The 23848-nt window shown below is 39.4% G+C and overlaps 1 protein-coding gene across 8 annotated transcripts in view; it reads right to left on the reverse strand.

The window, feature by feature from the left end:
* Nucleotides 1-23848, reverse strand: part of CASK (calcium/calmodulin dependent serine protein kinase) — a 450866-nt gene that overhangs the window by 94020 nt on the left and 332998 nt on the right. For all 8 annotated transcript variants that reach the window (XM_075539425.1, XM_075539421.1, XM_075539419.1 and 5 more), the window contains exons 8-9: nucleotides 22497-22619; nucleotides 4677-4760 (exon numbers count right to left, since the gene is read on the reverse strand). In XM_075539425.1, the coding sequence (XP_075395540.1) occupies nucleotides 4677-4760; nucleotides 22497-22619 (207 nt within the window). The remainder of the gene's footprint in view (nucleotides 1-4676; nucleotides 4761-22496; nucleotides 22620-23848) is intronic.

Here is a 23848-nt window from a genome sequence, read left to right on the forward strand (position 1 = left end):
TTGGAACCTCTACAGAACAGTTCTACTTTGTCCTATAGGGTCACTATGAGTTAGAACTGATCTTTTTAAAACAAAATTCCACTGTATGAGTATACCGTATTTTATTTTTGTATTTATCAAATGATAGATATTTATGCTGCTTTTACTTTGGGCTATTAATAAAAGCGCTGCTATAAGTATTTATGAATGGTTTTTATAGACACCCATTTTAACTGAAATTGGTGGTATATATGATAAATTTATATTTAACTTAAAAAATGAAAGAAACTTCCAAACTGCTTTCTGAAGTGGCTGTACTATTCTCCAGAACAAGGTATAGAATAATTTCCACTTGTCCATAACTTTGCCAATATGTGTCTTTTTTAAAAAATTGTAGTCTGTCTTTTTGGTTATATTCCAGTGGATGTGAAATGGTATCTTATCATGGTGTTAATTTGCATTTACCTAATGACTAATGCAGCCACATGTGTGTGTGAGTTTGTTGTACTCTTGTGGCTTGTGTGTTGCTGTGATGTTGAAAGTCATGTAACTGGTATTTCAAATACCCGCAGAGCCACCCTAAGTGAAGAACTTCCAGACTAAGAACAGAGGACAAAGAAGGAATAGGCTGTCCACTTCAAAGGAACCAGCCACTGAAAATTCTATGGTTAGCATTGAAACACTGTCAATTACTGAAAATCTCGGAAACAGAAGTAAAACACTGTCAGAGACAGTGCCAGAAGGCTGGCAAGCACTGAAAATATGACTGAGGAAGAGTTGCTTTCGCAAAGTAGAGTTGACCATAGTGAGGTGGATGGAATAAAGCCTGTGGGAGGAAAACCTTGGGGGCTTGCAGTTGCTGTTCGGGCACGCCTCAAAACGAGAAGAAACATCTGCAAACTGCAATTAATAAGTGGAGCTTGGAATGTATAATGTATGAATCTAGGAAAATTGGAAGTTGTTAAAAAATGAAACGGAACTCATAAAGATCAATATTATAGGCATTAGTGAGCTGAAATGGACTGGTATTGGCTGTTTGAATCAGAAAATTATATGGTTTACTATGCCAAGGAGCCAAGAACAATGGCTTTACATTCATCATCAATAAGGATATTTCAAGATCTATCTTGAAGTACAATGCTGTCTGTGATAGGATATTATCTATCGGCATATAAGGAAATCTAGTCAATGCAATTATTATTAAAATTTATGCACCAACCACAAAAGATAGTGATACAGAAATTGAAGAATTTTACCAGCACCTTAAGTCTGAAACTGATCAAACATGCAATGAAAGTACACTGATAATTATTGGTAATTGGAATGCAAAAGTTAGAAACAACTAAGGAGGAACAGTAGATGGAAAGTATATTTTTGGGGATAGAAATGAAGCTGGAGATTGCATGATAGGATTTTGTAACACCAACAGTGACTTCTTCATTGCAAATATCTTTTTCAACATAACCGGCATGTGGACTTCTCTCCAGATGGAGAAGTTGAATATCAGTAGCTAAAACCAAGCCAGGGGCTAACTGGAACCAACCATCAATTGTTCATATATAAGTTCAGCTTGAAACATTAGAAAATTAATACAAGTCCACAAGAGCCAAAATAGAACCTTGAGTCTACCCAACCTGAATTTCCAGACTATCTCAAGAACCGACTGGATGCACTAAACACTCATGGCAGAAGACATGAGCCGTGGGATGACATTTAGAGCATCACGGAAGCAGCGGTCAAGAGATCAAACGACGCATGGCACTGGGTACATCTGCTGCCCAAGGCCTCTTTAAAATGCTGAAAAGGAAGGATGTTACTTTGAGGAGTAAGGTGCACCTGACCCAAGCCTAGTGTCATATGCATGAAAAGTTGGACATTGAGTAAAGAAGACCGATGAAGAAATGATGCATTTAAATTGTGGTGCTAGAGAATATTGAAAGTACTGTGAAAGTGTTTTTAAAAAAGAAAGTACCACAAACAGCTAAAAGATCGAAGAGCTCTGTCTTGGAAGAAGGAGGGCTAGTGTGTTCCTTAGAGGCACGAGTAGAGCGCCTTCCTCTTGCATAATTTAGTCCTGTCCAAGGGGTACAGTCCCTGGAGAAGGACATTATCCTTGGTAAAGTGGAGGGGTGGGGAACGAAAGGAAGGCCCTCAAGGAGATGGACTAAAGGAGCCGCTCCCTGGGCTCAGGCAAAGGAACAATTGTGAGGCTGGCACAGGGCCAAGCAGTTTCCTTCGGTTGTGCATAGCTGTGGGTTAGAACTTGCTCAAATTTGTTGTTAGGTGCTGCTGAGTAGATTTCAATTCGTAATAGAATTGCTCCCAGGGGTTTCTAGGCTGTAATCTTTAAAGGAGCAGGTCACCAACCAGCCCTTTCTCCTGTGGAGCTGCTGGAGAGGTTCAAAACCATCAACTTTTTGGCTAGGGGCTGCATGCAGCCTGCTTAGCCATTGTGCTACGAGGGTTCCTTATTGTTTAAAGTTACACAGTCACTTAAGTTTTCGAACCAGGATCTATCTAGCTTCAGAGCTCACTCTTTCTCCATTTACTAAATTCTCTCACTTTGTTTTTTGGCAGATAATAAAAACGTCCCACCTTTGACCAAGTACCAAAAGCAATTACCCACTGTTTCTCTTTACTTCCCTTTAATGACTTCAGAGGGAGTAAAAAAATATTTGAGGAGCTTAAAGACAGTGTCTGAGTAGAAGTATAGGCCCTTAGTTGACCATTTATGACAAAGATATTTGTGGTATGATGGGCTCTGAAAGCCAGGAAAGTTGCAATCTTGTTCTAGAAGCTTGCAGACGCAAATTCGTTCTTTGAGAAGGAAAGGTGTAATGTGCTTTAACAAGGGTGGCTAAATCATTCAAAGGAATGCCGCTTTACCAGAAGCTGGATCACCTCCCCTCCCCCTAAAATGATGACCTTGCTGATGGTCCTAATTCTAGGTTGTTTTCGTGGGTCTTGAAACTTTAAATAACCATGCAGCAGGATGTGGTAAGTCCACATGATTCCTCTTTGCTATCGCAGCATGGCCCTGGCCAAATGAATCTTAGTCACCACTTTGGCTAGTTTGGACCCAAGTCTGACCTTCTGATCCTGGGCGAAGTAGAGTGCGTTTCTTATGTCCTAGCAAAAGGCCTTCACTTGGGCAATGACAACTTTTTCTTTGCTTTAAGGCCATTTATTGCAAGCGCATTTTCCAGCTTGTTCTAGAAAACGTTTAACTAGCTGGTATAATGTCACACAGGGCCAAAGAAGGATTAGACTTAAAAAGCCTAGGAAAGAGCTGAGAAAGAATGTAATCTACTTCTTTTCTTTTGAAATTAACTTAAAAAATTTTCTTTCTTATGCTACACTGGTTCAGATGTTTATCAGAGGAATTAAAGTCTCGGGAAACTTCTTTGGGTCCCCTATGCCAATAATGGCATATAACTAATATTGTATTTTTCCAGAGATTTAAAAAACAAATAGAGAAGAGCTAGTCTGCAATCCTGACTGTAAAAATCATTAAGGGGACTAGGGATAAGCAGCATCAGCAATGAAGACATATTAGCATTTCCCTCGGTCTATGAGAGCACTGTCTAATTGAATCTTCCACAATGATGGCAATGTCACTAGCCACATCTTGTTAGTGCAAGCCCTTGAAATGTGTCCGTTGTAACTGAAGAACAGACCTTTTAATTTCCTTTAAATTAACATAAATTTAAATAGCTACATGTGGCTTTATAAGACTATTATTGTGCCCTAGTTTCCCCCAAATTTACATAAATCCAGAGTTGCATATAGTCATTCGCAAAATTTCAGAGGCTAAATAACAAATTCTTAACAATTTTGTAATTTCTGACCCAGGTCAAAATGCCTTAAAGAAGTTTGACAGTTGGCAGTAGTCATGTAAGGCGAAATACTATCCACTCAATCATTTTAGAGGAGTTAACTTTTTTTGACAGTAATCAAAAGAAGTCAAATGGAAGTTAATATAAACAGACTTTCTGTTACCTAGGGGAGGAATGCTGCAGTATTAAAAACACTCCATTATTTTAATGAAGGGTCTTTTCCAGTGCCCTTCAAAGTCAAAAGAACTCCCCACAAGGGGTAATTGGCATGTCTCCATCTCTTTTATTTTGGGGAGGGAGGGGAGAGAGGATAGGAAGAAAGGGAAGAGGGAGAAAAGTTCCTAGGAAGAAAAGAAGGTAAGAAAAGTGATCTTAAAATATTTTTGTAGAAGGTGAAGGTACTGAGAGTGATTGTTCAATCCTAGTTCCTATTCTAATTTATTTTTTCCATTGAACTAAATAAACAATTTTAATAAGAAGATTAATCATATTTTAGATTAGTGTTTTAACTCTTTGCTAATTACTTTAAAAATATAATTACTTTAAAAATACTAGTTACCAGTATATAATTACTTTAAAAATACTAGTTTACCAGTATCATTCCTTATTGTTGAATATGAACCTGTCATATTTTTCACATACTTAAATACTTAAGACATGCAATGTGAAGCTATATTTAGATATTACCTAAAAGAATTAAAACAACCAATGTTATATTGAAATAGTGTTAATTTTTGGAAATGAGAATTTATAGCTTTAAGGAAAACAATGGGCAACTCAGGGATATATTTATGGGCAATCAAACAGAATAAAAACATGATTATCACCTCGAGTTGTCTTGCTTTTTGTAAATTAATTTACCTTTAGTTTCCTCCTTGCATTGAATTTCCTCAGTTGCTCTACTGTTTCTGGAAGATGGATTTTGTAGGCATAACGATCTCGCTCCTAAAAATAAGAAAAATAATTAACATATATTTAACATATATAGCCAGTTAAAGAAGTGACCCTTGATTTAAAACAAACAATAAAACCAAAGTCTTAAATATAAAGCTTATATTTAATTCTAGGATAATGGAGATTTTATTCCATAAACATTCTCAAATGTGGCTGTAAAACTCACATCTGACAGTAAAATTATAATTTGTTTATGATATAATATAAGAATGAAATATTAGGACATGTAAGTTATATATATATATATAGATACATGGCTAATATCATTACTCATAATTATTATGAAGGCATGATGTTACCTTTGACGTGACCTTACCAAATGCTTAAAAAATTAACGCATGACAACCATGACTTCTCCCAGAACCCACCGCTCTTCCTCTAACTGTAGTGGCCTGAGGTGACCTGCCAAGATGGTTCGCTACTCACTCGACCCAGAAAACCCTACAAAATCCTGCAAATAAAGAGGGTCGAACCTCCGGGTCCACTTCAAGAACACCCGTGAAACTGTCCAGGCCATCAAAGGCATGCATATCCGGAAAGCTACCAAATGCTTGAAAGACGTCACTCTGCAGAAGCAATGTGTGCCTTTCCGATGGTACAATGGTGGTGTTGGCAGGTGTGCCCAGGCCAAACAATGGGGTTGGACCCAGGGTCGGTGGCCCAAAAAGAGTGCTGAATTTTTGCTTCACATGCTTAAAAATGCAGAAAGTAATGCCGAACTTAAGGGTTTAGATGTGGATCCTCTGGTCATTGAGCACATCCAGGTGAACAAAGCCCCCAAGATGCGCCGCCGGACTTACAGAGCTCATGGTCGGATCAACCCATACATGAGCTCCCCCTGCCACAGTGACATGATCCTGACTGAGAAGGAACAGATCGTTCCCAAACCAGAAGAGGAGGTTGCACAGAAGAAAAAGATTTCCCAGAAGAAACTGAAGAAGCAAAAACTCATGGCTCGGGAATAAATTAAGTTTAAAATAATAAAAGTTAAAGCACTAACAAAAAAAATTTACACTTGAAAAATTACCTCTACAATTGACTTGGTGTTCTGTGTTGTCAGGAAAAACTGGGCTACACAAATCAGAGTTTGCTATGGAACCAACTTTTCTGGGGCATCTAATTCACCCATTTTCCCTGTGCAGGATCCCTTTCAATCTCTGGTGGATGATTGTTCTGTTTGACCTCCCCCAGTAGGAGCTTAGTAGTTAATGGCAGCCCATCACAATTGTTAAGAAAGTCCACATTTTAAAAAATTTCTGGTCCAAATCCAGTTTGTTTGGATGAACTCTGTCTTCTGGGGACAGCACAGAATAAAAATCCTACCCTTTCCCCATATAAAAACCCTTCAAGAATGAAGAGGGAAATCATGTTTCTAATAAATCTTCTCAGAAATCATGTTTCCAATGGCCTCGCCTCTTCCTCATGTGTATTTACAAACCTCTTGTCATACTTCTTATACCCTTTGATTTTGTTCCAATTTGTCAATGCCCTTTGAAGATTGATATGCTATATGTATTTACTCATTTCACAAATATCACGTGCCAGGCATTGTTTTATGCATGTGGAATTCACAATAAACAAAAATGACAAATATTCTTGCCATTGAATAGCTTACTTACAGTGGGAGAAGAGAAATGACAAAAAATGAAATAGGTACATGATCTAATATGTTAAAAGTCCTATGGAAATAAAGCCAAAAGTAAAGCAGGGTAAGAAAGACAGCTTACAATGTAAGCCAGAGTGGTCAAGTAGGGCCCCCTGGGACATCTCAAAGAGAGGTAAAGGATTGGTCTTGGCAAAGAGAACCACTAATGCAAAGGCTCAGAGGTAGGAGTGTACCTGGAATTGCTGGAGTGATCTGACTTAGAGAGGAGAGCAGTAGTGGATCAGATCACTGATGGGAATGGGGCAGGTCATCAAGGACCTTTGTCTTTTATTCTGAGCAGGGGAGGGAGCCCACTGGAAGATTGTGTTGGGAATAGATGGTGAGAGAGAGAGAGAGAGAGAGAGAGAGAGAGAGAGAGAGAGAGAGAGAGAGAGAGAGAGAGAGAGAGAGAGAGAGAGAATGAACAAAAATAGGGAGATCAGTTAAGAGGCTATTGCATAGTGGATAGAACTAAATGGAAGCAATTAAAAGGACGTTGTTTCCAATTTGGGGCCACTATGTATTAAGCGGCAAAGAAGATTCATATACAAGTGTTTGACTGAACACACGTTTTTATTTTTCTTAGGTAAATACTTAGGAGTAGAATAGATGGGTCATATGACATAAGCATGTTTAATATTTTTAAATTTGCCAAAGCATTTTCCCAAGAGGTTGCAATATTTCACATTCCTACTGGCAGTGTATGAGTTCCAGTGCCTTTCCAGTACTTGAGATGGCCATTGTTTTTTATTTTAGCCATTGAAATACAATGGCATTGGTATCTCATTATGGGGCTAATTTTCACATCTTTGCGCATGCCTATGTGCCTGTAACAGACCTTTGTTGCAGCACTGTTCAAATGGTTTCCTCTTTTTTGAACTGGATTGTGTTCTTAGTACTTGCATTTTGAGAACGGTTTCCATGACCAGATATATAGTTCGCAAATATTTACTCCTAGCAAGTGGTTTGTCTGTTCATTTTCTTAACAGTGTCTTTAAAGAACCCACCTCCTGCCACTGAGTCAATTCCAACTCACAGAAAACCTGTATAGGGTTCCTTGCAGATGGAGGTCGAATGCTTGCCCAACACCACCACAAGGGCTCCTTTTTGAATAACAGAATTGCTTAATTCCGAGTGTATTTGGAAGAAAACCAGATTTTCTAACCAATAGGATGTGGGGAGCAAGAGAGATTGATGGAGGACACCAAGTCTTGCAGCCTGAACAATGGGAGCGTCTGACACTAACTGAGCTGGGGAAGACTATCAGCCAGCGCTTCTCAACCTGCGCTTCGGGACCCCTGTGGGGGTTGAATGACCCAAATCATCACAGTAGCGAAATGACAGTTATGAAGTAGCAACGAAAATCATTTTATGGTTGGGGGGTCACCACAACATGAGGAACGTATGAAAGGGTTGCAGCCTTAGGAAGGTTGAGAACCACTGGATGGAACAGATGTGGGAAGGGGTCGGGGAAGATCAGGACTTACGTTTTGGACATGTTAAGCTGGAGATGGCTAACATTTAAGTGGAAATTACTAGATTAGAAATATTAATATACTCTGTTTACTCTTTAAAAATACGATAGTAAAGAGAACACTACACACTCGTTATCTTAAAAGTGTGATGTCTCAAAAATGATCCAGCCACTCTTGAAGCTGTTTTGGAAAAGACATGAAAACCTTTATATAAATTTTCACAGCAGCTTTTTTGGGGGAGTGGGCAAATGTATAAATAAACGGTTGTTCATCCATATGATGAAATACTATTTAGCAAAACAAAACAAAAAAAGAATTAACAATTGAAACATGCAGCACTTGGATAGAATCCAAGGGCATTATGCAGGTTGTACACTGCATATTTCATTTATATAATGTTCCCAAATGATAATTAGAGTTCTGGATAATGGAGCAGCAGTTGCTCAGGGCTAAGGTTATGGGGTGGGTATTGAGGGGTGGCATGAAGAATTTCTTAGGAGTGACAGAACCGTTCTGGTTTTGAAGTGGTTACTGGGTGGGCTGCTAACTTTACGGTCAGCAGTTTGAAACCACCAGCTTCTCTGAAGGAGAAAGACTGGCTTTCTACTCCCATAAGAAGTTCCAGTCAAATGAAAACAAATTTCAGTCTTGGAAGCTAACAGGAGCAGTTCTACCCTGTCCTGTAGGGTGGCTGTGAGTTGGCCTTTAATGGATGGCAGGGGCTATGCAATTCAACGTATGTGATATGTTTTCATTAAACGATGTATTTACTGCTCATTCATCTTCCTCTCCCTCCCAAAAAGAATATATGTACAAACTAGTGAAAGTGGAATAAAAAAACCCCTGTAGTTTAGCTTATTGTGTTAATTTCTGGTTTTGATCATTGTCTTAACAGTTATGTGAGTTGTTCTCATAGGGAGAAATTGGGTAAAAGGTATATAGAACTTACTGTGCTTTTTTGGTAATGTTTATGTGAATTGAAAATCATTTCAAAATAAAAAGTTAAAAAAAAGACTCCCAGTCTGCATTTCTCACGCTCCCACGACCTTCTAATTCCTAATGCTCCATGAGCATTTCATCTGGGATGGCTTGGGATTGTTTCAAACTCAGTATTATGTAAAACCACATTTATTCCTTATGTCCATTTCCACCAGACTGTCATCTCAACATCCAATTTCTTTTACTGGGTCCTCATTTTACTAGTTTGTACTAAACCTGCTGACTCTTCCAGTGTCTAATGATTCAATCGCACTAATTTTCCTTTCTCAAATGTTCTCAGTTGGGATTTTTCTTCCCCATTCCCAGTCTTACCCCCATCCAATTTCCTATCCTGATTGTTTTTATTCTGACAGGCAACCCAGCTGCCCACAGCCTCTAGAGCAGTGGTTCTCAACCTTCCTAAGGCTGCGACCCTTTCATACAGTTCCTCGTGTTGTGACGACCCCCCAACCATAAAATGATTTTTGTTGCTACTTCCTAACTGTCATTTTGCTACTGTGATGAATCAGGCGACCCCTGTGAAAGGGTCGTTGGACCCCCAAAGGGGTCATGACCCACAGGCTGAGAACGGCTGCTCTAGAGGAATTCCATAAGCAAAAGCTTGCATCGTGTCATTTCTCTAAAGCTTGCAGTAGTTTTTACTCTCTATTCCCTATTAATTCAATTACTTATTTTGACGCCCTAGACTGTCCATATTTGTCTATCCAACAGAATTTTTCAGCTTACTTCTATTACACTCTTTCAGATACTTGAGTGTTTTAAGCCAATTATTTTCCTGCCCCCACTCCTCACATCCCCTGTATATAGCTTGAACTATTTAAAGTTTTTGCCCATGTTCACACTATTTCCAATGGGGAATCCATGCCCGCCCCTCTCAAACCCACTGATATCTGCCTTGGGGTTCTGACCCAGAGTAAGCGCTCATGCTTATCTTCAGCCTGCCTAACTCTTTAGTGTGTATTCTCAGGTGGTGTTTATTATGTCTGACTGCTCTGAAGTTATCTTCCAGTGTCTGCCTTTCTTCCTCTATTAAGAGATCGAGAAGTTTAGTACACGGAGACACAGTGAATACATTTTTCTAGTGGATACATTTTTTCTAAACAACTTTTTGCTTGCCACTCGGTGAAGAGAGACAGAACACATTCAAATGTATGTTTCAAAAAAGTAGGCTGCTGGGGTCTAAATACAAACATATGCATATGTAAATATATTTATATATGATGATGGGGAAACAGATTTATATGCATATATTTATAGGTTTAGTACTAAGGTCGCAGATGGACATTGGGCCTCCACTCAAGCACTCCCTCAATGCAGGAACACTTTGTTCTATTAAACTGGCATTCCATGGTGCTCACCTTCCCGACACAATCGCTGAAGACAAAGCGGGTAGATAAGCACACGTGGTAAAGAAAGCTGATTGATGGAGCCCAGCTATCAAAAGATATAGCATCTGGGGTCTTAAAGACTTGAAGGTAAAAAAGCAGCCATCTAGCTCAGAAGCAACAAAGCCCATATGGAAGAAGCACACCAGCCTGTGTTATCATGAGGTGCAGAAGGGATCAGTTATCAGGCATCAAAGAACAAAAGAATATCATTGTGTGCTCACCTCCCTGATACGATTGCTGAAGACAAATGGGTGCATAAACAAATGTGGTGAAGAAAGCTGATAACAAATGTGGTGAAGAAAGCTGATGGAGCCCAGCTATCAAAAGACAAAGAGTCTAGGGTCTTAAAGGCTTGAAGGTAAAAAAGCGGCCATCTAGACCAGAAGCAACAAAACCCACATGGAAGAAGCACACCAGCCTGTGTGATCACGAGGTGTCGAAGGGATCAGGTATCAGGCATCAAAGAACAAAAAAAAATCTATCATTGTGAATGAAGTGGAGTGCAGAGTGGGGATCCAAAGTCCATCTGTAGGCAAATGGACATTCCCTTACAGAGATGAGCCAGTCAGGGTGTAGTGTAGCAACAATGAAAGTTACAACTTTCCTCTGGTTCCTAAATGCTTCCTCCCCACCCCGTCATGATCCCAATTCTACCTTACAAGTCTGGCTAGACCAGAGGATGTACACTGGTACAGATAGGAACCAGAAACACAGGGAATCCAAGATAGATTATCTCTTCAAGACCAGTGGTGAGAGTGGCGATACGGGGAGGGTGGGGTGAAAAGGGGGAACCGATTACAGGGATCTACATATAACTTCCTCCCTGGGGGATGGACAACAGGAAAGTGGGTGAAGGGAGATGTTGGACAGTGTAAGATATGACAAAATAATAATTTATAAATGATCAAGGGTTCATGAGGGAAGAGGGGGTGGGGAGGGAGGGGGAAAAATGAAGAGCTGATGCCAAGGGCTTAAGTGGAGAGCAAATGTTTTGAGAATGATGAGGGAAACGAATGTACAGATGTGCTTTACACAATTGATGTATGTATGGATTGTGATAAGAGTTGTATGAGCCCCCAATAAAATGAAGAAAACACCCCCCCACGGCTTATACATAGAAAGAAACATTCCTCAACAGTTACCAGGCATGGGGAGGGACACCCAGTGCCCAGTAGTTGCCTCAGATTCAAAATGACCTTATTTAGGGTTCCAAAGACTTGTCAATCTCTAGGAGGGCAGGCAGCATTATCTTGGCCCTGCACAGTCTGCCAGAGCTGCTGGTAGGTTTTAACTGATAACATTGTGGGGCTCAATGATCTCTATTGGTAAGGAAGAAAAGGGAAAGAACTCTTGGGCTAGTTTTTCTCTTCTGAGTGTTTAATAATTAGAGGGATGCTGCTAAGAAAATTGCTGATTTACAGCTAAAATTATACATGTCATCAAAAACCGTGGAACTCTCGAAGCCAAATGATTAGAACATGACCCACTGAGAGAAATAACAGGAACAGAAATTCTGGGTGGTTTTGTTCTCGTTTCAGATTTTTATTAAACTACAGAATCACTGTTCTCTATTGCTCTTTTGGTTAAAGAGGTAAATATATGGAGCCACCCTTGAGCAATTATTCATAATTATATTATCTCTTCTGGAACCTCAAATCCACTAGGGATTCCTTTTTACCCTAACAATATCCTTTTAGTATAGTCATGGAGGTAAACACAAACTTCCCACCAACAAGAACTACTTGCCTTCAAAAAAAGTCAATGACCATTCCTGGTATCAATGAGCTGCCAATGAAATTATCTGAGCCAAATTTACAGATTTTTTTTTAAAAACAGTGAGTCAACTTCATAAGGCTATGCAAGAAAAAAATCTGTAAATCAAGTTGCCACCTAACATGTAATAATGAAATAATGTGGATATGACACTGGATCAAAAATGATCCTAGACAGGATTAATCCCTGTCTAGGGAATTCAATGAGACCATCTCAAACATATTTTATGACTTTAGATGTTCCACTGAGGATACAACATTGTATCTATGCTCAATTTTTATCATGATTTTTAAACCAACTGTATAGTTGTGTGGTCATCTAGTCACAAATATTTGGTTTTCCATTTTCATATCCTGAAACCACGCAGCTCATGTCTGGTGAAAAGTCCAATAGACAAGCACATCTTGCTGTCATATAGCTCTTAAAATTCTTTTTTCTTATTTAATCAAATCTATTCTCTACTCCAAAAATGAAGATTTAGTTTCTCATAGGAGGGAAAAGTTGGGAAAATCACTAACAAGTAAAAATTATGGTGAAGGGAAGGAAATACACAATATGGGGAAGTCAGTGTAATTTGACCACGGCAAAGGTAGACAGTAAGAGGTATCATGATAAGGGCAACTATGGTAAATGCTATAAAATACTTATTTATAGTCCTATAACAACAATAATAAACAATAATTTGTGAGTAGACATACAGGTAAATATATGTGCTAAATAGGTGAGAGAGGTCTTACAGGAGAACACCTACAATACATATTTCTATGTACAAATCTGCACATGCTCCATGTAGACTTACATATATACATGATAGTACATATAGGCGGCACAGTTGTAGAAATATATACTTGAACACATAGGGGGAACAGTTTTAGAAATTAGTTAGACATCAGGACTGAACTAGTAGACTTGAAGACTAAAGGGCATAAAATCAGGGGACATCTAGGTCACATGGCAATACACAGTCCGCACATATAATGCTCTATGTCCTAGTCTGGTGAGTAGTGTATGAGATCTTAAAAGCTTGTGTGTAGCCATCTAAGAAGCAACTATTGGTCTTTTCTTGCTTGGAGAAAAGGAGAATGAAGAAAACCAAAGACTCAAGGAAGCATTTAGTCCACAGGACTAGTGGCCCACAAGAACCCAGACCAGAAGAACTAGATGGTGCTTGGCTACCACTACTGTCCACACTGACTAGGACACCACAATAGCTGGTCCTGGCTATAGAATGGGTCAAAAACTGTACGAACAAAATTCAAATTAAATACAAGACAAAACAAAAAAGCCCAGCTACACCAGTCTGAAAGAGACTGGAGGAATCCTTGAGACTATTGTTCTAAGACAACCTTTTAACTGGAACCTGAATACACTCCCAGAGGTCACCTTTCAGACAAATAATAAACAGGCTTATAAAATAAACAATAACACTTGAGAAGAATGTGTCCTTATGAGACCAATGGGGCAACATTTGCCCCAAACCAACTAAAGATTAGAAGGTGGGGAGGACCAGGGAGATGAATAGAAATGAGGAATCCAGGGAAGAAAGTGGGAATGGGGAGAAGGTGCTGACACACTGTAGAGATTGCAATCAATAGCACGGAATGTTTCTTGTAGGGATTATTGATTGAAAAGCTATTTTGCTATGCAAACTTTCAACTAAAGCACAATAAATGTTCAAAAGGATGATTGGAAATGATAAACTTTTTATTTTGTTATTTATATTTTGTCACAATAAAGCTGAAAATGGCTTTCAAAATAAAATTATGTTTAATTTATAACTTCTAATTATTTTTAAAACATATCAGATGGAATCCCAAGATTTAAAAAAGTCTGTTACTTGAAAAAAAAGTATCTCTTAACAGAAAATAAGTTAACATTAACAAAACCCCATGGCATTATAAAGGAATAGAGAAAAGAATAGAAAGAATTTTTCTCTGGATTAAATAATTGAATTAATTAACGTTCTACCGAACACTAACAGCAATGTGATATGAATTCAAAATAATTTCTTTAACAATGTGCCTTACATTTGAAAAATCATTTTATTTGGGGCTCGTACAGCTCTTATCACAATCCATACATCAACTGAATCAGGCATGTTTGTACATATGTTGCCTTCATTCTTTTCTAGACAATTACTTTCTATTGAGCCCTTGGTATTAGCTCTTCCCCCTCCCCTCCCCCCTCATAACCCCCTGATAGAGTGTACATTATTATTTTCATCTCTCACACTGACCACTGTCTCCCTTCCCCCATGTTTTCTGTTGTTCTTCCCCCTGTAGAGGGGTGTATGTTTATGTGTCAATCACTATGATTGGTTCCCCATTTCTCCCTTTTACTCCCCCTCTTCCCCCTACCCTTCTGGTATCACTATTCCCACTCCTGTTCCTGGATTCTGTGTGTCATGAGCTCCCATCCCTTTTTATACCTGTGTACATGTTCCGGTCTAGTCTGAATGGAGAAGCAGCACTGGAGTCATGGTGGAGGGGGGCGAGGAAGCCTCAAGGAACCAGAGGAATACAGTGTGTTTCATCGATGCTTTACTGCACCCTGGTGACTCATCCCTTCCCTGTGGCCCCTCTGTGGGGAGACTGTTCCACTGTATACATGAAGGCTATGGATCTCTGCTTCAACCCTCCTCGTTCTCAAGAATAGGTTTTTGTTTGCTATGTGTCTGCTGATGCCTATTACCTGGTCCCTATGATTCATCATGCTCGCACCAGCTGTGTGCTTCTTCCACGTGGACTTGTTGCTTCACTGCTGAATGGCGGCTTGTGTAACTTCAAGCCTTTAAGACCCCAGACACTATCTCTTTTAATAGCCGGGCACCATCTGCCTTCTTCACCACATTTGCTTATGCACCCGTTTTGTCTTCAGTGATTGTGTCGGGAGGGTGAACATCTCAGATTGCTGACTAGTTAGAACACAGTGCTCTTGAATTGAGGGAGAGTATGAGCAGAGGCCCAAAGTCCATTCCCTACCTCAGTGTATTGCCGTACAAATCTATGTACACGGGCCAATACCTCTATTTTTGTGGATCAATGTATTTACATATGTACACCGCTATGTTCATACCTTTATCCATTGCTTTGCCTCCTTGGTCCTTCCTCTGTTTCCTTTTACCTTCCTCCTGCCCCACTGTCACTTTTCCCTTTTTTCTGATTCTTGGTACCTCCTCCTCTTAGCTAGTTTGCTGTTGCTCTGACACCACCACCACACACCTCCACCTCGGATCCCTATCTCCTACTTGTTATTGACTCCAACACCCCACTGTTCTCCTGTCTATGTGTGCCTTACATTTTAATGAAGTATTTTATTCAGAATTCCTTGTGCACACTAGATGCTTAATAGACATTTAATTAATGTGTTGATCGAATCTACCAAAATCCAATTGATTAGCCTAATGTAGTTTTCATCTTTTATTATATTTAACATACTGTATGGTCTATATATCAAAGATATAAAGAATGGGGAAAGAGCTCCACTTTCCATACGCAAAGTACAATTTTTAGCTGATCTGGTCTTTTTTCTTTTGCTGGAATGAGCAGTCACAAGAAGCATCATGAATTCAGAGAGTTGAAGATATTAAATGGGTATAAAGTAATAATCATAAGACATTTACATATTAATTTATTTACTCAATTACATTCTTCTTGATATTAACGATTATATAGGGATTTTTTCTTTTGCTTTTACAAAAGATATAATTTTCATTGACTTGTTTTTCCTTTATAAAACCAAATCAATAATATTATGACTTTGGGTACTCTTCATTAAAATAATTTTCATAAAACCAATTCTTTATTTTGTAGTCATTCAAAGGTTTTTCCACATTTAAACCCTAGCCTAAATTTATTAATACTAGTTTCATCCAGGACAATAATTTAAATATTAACATTTAAATAATTATTTAGCCATAACATAAACCTGTTTAACCATAGACACTCTTATTGTATTCTTGTATTTTCAGATGATTCATAAGCAGTGAAGTTAAGCTGTAGTTCAGACACAGCTCATGACGCTGAGCTTGAATTGCCTTTTGAAATTTTTAATTTACGTTATTGGTACTGTTTTGTTTTGCTGGTCTGGCAATCTATAACATATAAAGCTCAGGTTACTTAGAACAAGGACTATAACCTTTGAAAGGGCCAAGGGTCTCCCAAAATAAAATGCACTCAGACAAGATAATAGCCATTGTCAACAAGCACTATTTAATGATAAAATATTTTCTAAAGACCTGTAAAAGTGACTAATATGACGGCCATAATTAGTTTTCAATGCACAAAAGATTCCAGTTAGGGAGAAAATGAGAGAGGCAAAGGAGAAATAAGTATACCATTGCTCATTTGGGGTGAGTAGGAGACTGAATGTACCACATATACTCAGGTATAAGCCGAGTTTTCCAGCACATTTTTAAATGCAGTTTGTGTGGTAAAATTAGGTGCCCTGGCTGATATTTGGGTTGGCTAATACGGTATCTAAGAATTATCTACCTATTATTTTTGGTCTTGCAGATAAACGGTCTATGAGAAATTAGGAATAACTAGAACTGCATATTCTATGAGATTTAATTGGAACTGAGTATCAAAGGATACTCATATTTGAGAGGTAATTTTAAAAAATATACTTTTATTGGGGGCTCTTACACCTCTTATCACAATCCATACATTCGTCCAGTGTGTCAAGCACATTTGCACATATGGTGCCATCATCATTTTCAAAGCATTCTCTTCCCACTTGAGCCCTTGATATCAGCTCCCCATTTCTTCCCCTTCCCTCCCCCACCCTCCCTCACGAACACTTGATACATTATAGATTATTATTTTCTTATCTTACATCATCCTCCCTCGCCCTTCATCCACTTATCCGTCCCCCTGGGAGGGGAGTACATGTTGATCCTTGCAATCGATTCCCCATTTCTCCCCAAACCCTCCTCTAATCCTCCTGATATCTCTACTCTCATTGTTGTCCCTGGGGGGTTTATATATCCTGGATTCTCTATGTTGTGGGCTCTTATCTGTAGCAGTGCGCATTTTCTGGTCTAATTCGATTTGTAAGGTAGAATTGAGGTCATGATAGTAGGGGGAAGGAATTACCAAAGAACAAGAAAGTTGTGTGTTTGGGTGCTATACTACACCCTGACTGGCTCATCTCTTCCCTGTGACCCCTGTGAGGGGTTGTCCAATTGTCTACACATGGGCATATGGTCTCCACTCCATGCCCCCACCCCCATTCATATAGGGCATAATTTTGTTCTGGGTCTTAGATGTCTGACACCTGATCCCATCGACACTTCATGATCACACAGGCTAGTGTGCTTCTTCCATGTGGGCTTTGTTGCTTCTCAGCTAGTTGGCCACTTGTTTATCTTCAAGTTCTTAAGACCCTCAGATGCTATAGCTTTTGATAGCTGTGCACCATCAGCTTTCTTCACCACATTTGCTTATGCACTCATTTTGTCTTCAGCGATCATGTCATCAAGGTGAGCATCACAGAATGCCAGATTGTTAGAAATAAGTGTTCTTGTATTGAGGGAGTACTCGAGTCAAGGCCAAAGGTCCATCTACAACCTTAATTCTTAATATGTAGATATGAGTACATAGTTCTATTCCCCTCTTGTTTTATATATATATCAATATATATAAAATATATATATATTTACATATGTACATGCCTGTATTTAGATCTCTATAAATGTCCTTTGCCACCTGGTTCTTTCCTCTATTTCCTTTTACTTTCCTCTTGTCCCACCATCATTTGGCCTTCATTCGGGTTTAGTAATTCCTCACTGCTACATTGCCCTTGATTATGCCCCACTAGGCATTCTACACCCTTCTCTCCATTGATTTTAATTCACTTGTTGTTCCCTTGTCCCTGGATTTCACCCACCCCCCCCCAGTGTCTCCCACCTCCCCTTCTCCTGCATACCCCCGGAACCATTGGTCCCATTCTTTACATCTCTGAATTACTTATCTCGTTTATCTTATCTAGATAGACATGCATATACATTAATAAGTGCAAAAACCAGGAAAAGCCAAATAACATAACAAAGGAAGTCAAGACCAGCAAAACAATAAAACAAAACAACAACAACAAACAATAATAAAAAGAAAGCCACTGAAAAAAATGGAAAAGCCTATAAAAAGTTCAAGTCTGTTTGTTGGCCTTTATGACTGTTTTCCAGTCAAGTCTGATGGGGTGCCACACTCTGCCTCCAAAGTCTATTTTTGGTATTCCCTGGGGATTTCCTCACTTTGCTCCCCTTGCTGCTCTGTTGCATGCCCTTAGTGTTTCTCCCCAGCGTGATGGGGTCAGATGGTGCACAACTCCTGCATTGCGTCTCCAGTGTTGTCCCCTGCAGCACGAGAATTCCCGCACTGTGTCTCCAGTGTTTCCCCCTGCAGCACTATGGTTTAGTGATGGACATCGTGCTGTGTGTTGAGGCCGGCCCTATGGTCCTGTCTGTGCGTTGTCTGCTCCAAGCAGGATTATTGTCCTCAGGGCTTGGTGAGCCAGGATGTCTTCCACTCCCTCTCCATCCCTTTTCGTTTCTCCCGTGTGCTCTAATCAGACACACCCCTCTCCCCAAGCTGTAGCCCCAGTGCTGTCCTCTGAAGTACATTCTTCTGGGGTGTGTGTGTCCACACAGTTGGGATTGGGGCTGGCCCTGGAGAGGTAATTTTCAATGATATTTTTATTTTGAATTAGGTAGGGGGTTAACATTTCATACCATCAGAGAAGTAATATTTTAAGGGAGAATAGAAATCTATTGAAATATATTGTTCTATAAACTTTGTATTATTACTAGAAAGACACATTATTAATTTATAATTTTATATATCTTATCACCTCATATGCATGTGAAAGTTGAACATTGAATAAGGAAGACCCAAGAAGAATCCATGAGTTTGAACTATAGTGATGGCAAGGAATATTGAAAATATTGCCTAAGTACATGAAAGGCAAAATAGATAACCCTTCAGAAATAGTTACAGGAGTAATGGTTCCTGAGGGTATGGGAAGGGAGGGGGGCTGGCAGGAAAGGGGCGAATGAGGAACTGATAGCATTGATGATTGTTTAACCTCATTCAATTGTATAACCCCACCTGATAGGATTGAACAACAGAACTGTATGGGAGGGGAAGATATATATTGGAATGAGTAAGATCTGTCAATAAAGCATTGTTAAAAAAGAAAAGAAAGTACTGCCAAAAGGGAAAACAATCTATGTTGGAAGAATTACAGCCAGATGCTCCTTAGAGGCAAGGATGGAAAGACTTTGTCTAACATATTTTGAATGTGTGGTCAGGAGACACCAGTTCCTGGAGAAGGACAGCAAACTTGGTAAAGTAGCGGAACAGCAAGAAAGAGGAAGACTCTCAATAAGATGGATTGATGCAGTGGCTGTAAAAATGGGCTCAAACATAAGAACAATTGTGAGGCTACCACAAGACTGGACAGTGTTTCATGCTGTTGTATACGGGGTCAGATGAGTCCGAATCTAACCACAACAACTGTAAAAGGAGCTGATATCAGGGGCTCAATAGAAAGTAAATGTCTGGAAAAGGATTATAGCAACATATATACAAATGTGCTTGACACAACTGATGGATGGATTGTTACAAGAGCTGTAAGAGTCCCCAATAAAATGATCTTTTAATTAAAAAATAAATAAAACCAGAACAATTGTAGAAATTATCATAACATAATGAACTTTCATTTAGTCTTTAAATTATTTCCACATACACTCGAGTATAAGCCGAGTTTTTCAGCACATTAAAAAAACTGTGTCAAGCACATTTTTACATTTGTTGTCTTCATCAATCTCAAAACATTTGCTTTCTACTTGAGCCCTCAGCACATTTTTAATGTAGTTTTCTGAGGTAAAATTAGGTGCCTCGGCTGATATTTGGATTGGCTTATACTCAAGTATATACTGTAGTTGACATTTATTGAGTACCTAATGTGCAAGACACTTTTTAAGTACAAGACAGAAGTGTAGACAGTCCCAAATTCCTAGCCATACAGAGCTCTATATTTGAGGGTAGACTGACAACAAATAGATAAAATAAAAGTAAGAAAAGACCTGACGATTTGCTGTTATAAAGATTACAGTCTAGGAAACTCTATGGGGCAGTTCTATTCAGTCATATAAAGGATCACTGTGAGTCAGAATTAACTCAATGGCACACAACAATATCAGAATCGTAAGTATGTTTTATGGTGACAAATGCTATATAGGAAAATAATACAGGGAAATTGGAAAGGGAATGCTGGTAACAGCGCATGTGCTTTCTTTCTGTCAAAGTTTAAAGAATGTTGAAGGAAGGTTTTATGGGGGAATTGGTATCTAACCAGAGTTGAACATGGCAAGGGAACCAGCGGCGAAGAGTGTTCTAGGGAGAGGGCAAAACTAATGCAAAGTTGCTGAGACAGGAGTATTCCTATCAAGGAGCACCATTGCATAGTGGGTTAGGGATATCTCTGGTGAGAGGTTGGGATGAAGATATAAATCTAAGGGTCAGCTGGGTATAGGTAACACTAAGTTATTAAGATCACGTGAGGCCATCTAATGAACAATTAAAATGATTTTTGAAGTGATTTAGAAGCAAAAAGCAGGCATAAATACAGTTTTGTGATTAAAATAGATACTGAGGTCTCCAAGGGACTGAGTGTCAATGGAGAAAAAGAAGAGGAGCCAAGATGGAGAACTCTAATACTCCAAAAAATGAAGAAGGGGTGGTGGTGGTGGGTATAAGAGCTGAGGGGGAACGGTCAGAGCTAGATGGGAAAAAAGGTGATTGCAGTGACTGCTAAACCACCAAGGTGAGTCGGTGTTTCAGGAGGATGGATGGTAAATGTTGCTGAAATGCCAAGGTCTGAAATTTGCTAAGTGCTATTTCGGTGGTGTGGGAGTTTCAAGCCTGAGTAGAGTCGGTTCAAGAGAAAAAGATGGGAGAAACCAAATCAAGTGAGTACAGACAACTCTTTCTAAGAAGTTTATGGCCAAGAGGTGTGGGGAATAGGAGGAGAAGTTGGAAGAGGGGCATAAGGACCAACAGCAGAATCGACAGTTTTTGAAGCTCCCTTGTGCAAATGTGTGTATATGTGCGTCTAAATCAAACCCAAACCCATTGACAGCAAATGGATTCCCACTCATAGTGAGCCTACACAGATCCTACATAAATCTTCACGGAAGCAGATAGCGTCATCTTTCTCTTTGAGAGGGGCTGGTGGCTTTAAACTACTGACATTGGCATCAGGAGCCCAACACAGCCCACAGTGCCATCGGGGCTCACTCACATCTACACACATACATAAAATAAATGGCATGTTGTATCCAACTGAGAGAGGAAAGTGCTGGTGCAGATAAGGGTGACACTGCTGTAGCAATATTCTTGAGGGAGAGAAAGATTTAGCATGTAAGTGAAAGTGTTTTAGTGGGCTGGACTAAAATCCTGGTTCCACCACTGACAATATTTGCAACTTGCAGAGCAAAGTTGTCTCTTTGAGCCTTAGTTTTCTCACCTCTCGAGTGAGAATTTCCTGGAATTATTGAACTATATCATAGGTTCCCAAAGTTATTTGGCCTATGCCCCCTTTTCAGAAAAAAAAATACTAGGCACCCCTATGGCAATGAACACTTTTGTACTATAGCTCATAATCCAAGGTAAGGTGTAGGTATCAGCTTTTGTAGCCCTGCAGAATGGTTCTGGTACCCTGTTAGGGGCTGTATCGCCTACTTTGGGAAACATATGATATCATAATCAGAGAGTACTGGGAAATCAGCAGTGGGAAGACCCTTATTGCCTCCCAAGATAGATTTGCCCATTCTAAAAATTCATTTCCTTAAAAGGAGGCAACATCTGTGTCTGCAATTTCTCCTCACTGGCCTTGTTCTGCTTTCTGAAGACACATATAATAAACTGAAACTAGGGCCTCGTGAAGCACTCGCATCTCTCTAGGGCATGATGGCTAGTTCCTTTAAGTTGCAACTTTCCTTAGTACTCACTAGCAAGACCGGATATGAAAAGAATTTCAAGAAGTTGCCTTTTCCCTGAAACAGCAAACCCTCAACAACAACAACAACCAGTAAACCCTTATCTAAAATCTACCGAAATGAAGATAATTATGTATAGCACACCCCCCCAAAATGAAATCATATTTGTGAGTATAACCTGCTATTATTTCAGTTGCTCATGGAGCACATCTATAGAGAGAATGAACAGATCTCCCTCCGGATGTACTCTGTCAGAATCCATTTTTGTAACCTTTATCTGAGAGCTGAATGTCAACTCAGAACAGTATATCCTATACTCTGATATTTATAGAAGACGGGCAAAAACACCATGCAAGAAAGATGAACAAACAGGAATAAAAAAGAAAACGGGGCTCCTGTCATTGGAAGTGTTCAACAAAGCACAGAGGCCCCTCTGAGTGCACGTACCTTCAGCCATGGGTGATTCAGCGCTTCATAAACAGTGATTCTCTCGGCGGGATCCAGCATCAGCATTCGACGTACTAGGTCTTTGGCACTTTCAGAGATATGGCTCCACTGCCTTGGATTCAGCTGAAGAATAGAAAAGGAAAACTCTAGTTATCTTCAGTGAGAAGTTAGCATTTTCACCATCATTTACTCTATCTACCTTGCTTTAATATAAATCTCATTCTCAGAACAAAGAATAGAAATCTGATTCTAAAGACTTCCTTTCATGGTAAAAAGGAAAAATGGGATTCCTTTGTTCATTTTTCTTACATGAGAGAGTACGGATCATTAAAAATTCCTTGCATACGTCCTTGTTGTAATATAAATGATAATATTGTAATAATGGAAGAACAGAATGTTCACAATTGCAGTTTCTTCTTATAGCACAGCTAAGGAGACCAAAAAAACAATACTTTAATCTAGAAAGCACTAAAATTAAAATTTTAAATGAAAATCTTTAAGGAAATATTTTTGCTCAAAAAATTAGATTAGGTACTAGTAGGGTATTTTTTTGGCCATTGTACATCAAGCTCAGTGCTTAGAAAAAATGATTGCAATAAATCCGATTAGCAACCCCATTATCTTAAGTCAATTCTGACTTACAGCGACCTTACAGGACAGAGTAGAATGGTCCCATCGCGTTTCCAAAGCTGTCATCTTTACTGAAGCAGACCGTCACATTTTCTCCCTGTGTAGCAGCTGATGATTTCAAACTGCCAACCTTTCTCTTAAGAGGTGAGCGCTTAACCACTGCACCTCCAGGGCTCCAAATTCATAAGCATATTATTGTCTGTGAAGTTACTCATATTCCCCCTTAAATAAAAAGTATGAAATATTCAAAAGACACGTGAGAGAGGCTGTGGACCTATGAGGAAACAGCTCTGGAAGGGAAAATGGGGTATGCCTGAGATCAAGAAAGGCAAGTGGAGATGGGCCTCAATCGCTATTCAACATCAAGGAAGTGGATAAATTAATTTTATGCGAACTGCCTGGTGCTAGGAGCTTTAAGCAGTGCCATGGCCTGTCAGAGACTCATGTCACCTGCTAAGGGAGAAAGATAGAGGATAAACTCCATGACAATTTAAAATCAATTCAGCCTCAACTTCCATCATGACACTCGAGTCACTATAATTTGATCAAGGCCTTTCATCAAACACTGAGCTGTGGCTAATGGGAGGCTTCATACTTAAGTACCTACTGCCAGTCAATTCTGACTCAAAGTGACCCTTCAGATGTCTTCTGAAGCTGTACATCTTTTAAGGGAGCAGAAGATGACTTTTTCCCACAGGGTGACTGGTCCATTTGAACTCCTC

This window comes from Tenrec ecaudatus, chromosome X, assembly GCF_050624435.1.
Source record: "Tenrec ecaudatus isolate mTenEca1 chromosome X, mTenEca1.hap1, whole genome shotgun sequence".
Taxonomy (NCBI): Eukaryota; Metazoa; Chordata; class Mammalia; order Afrosoricida; family Tenrecidae; genus Tenrec; species Tenrec ecaudatus.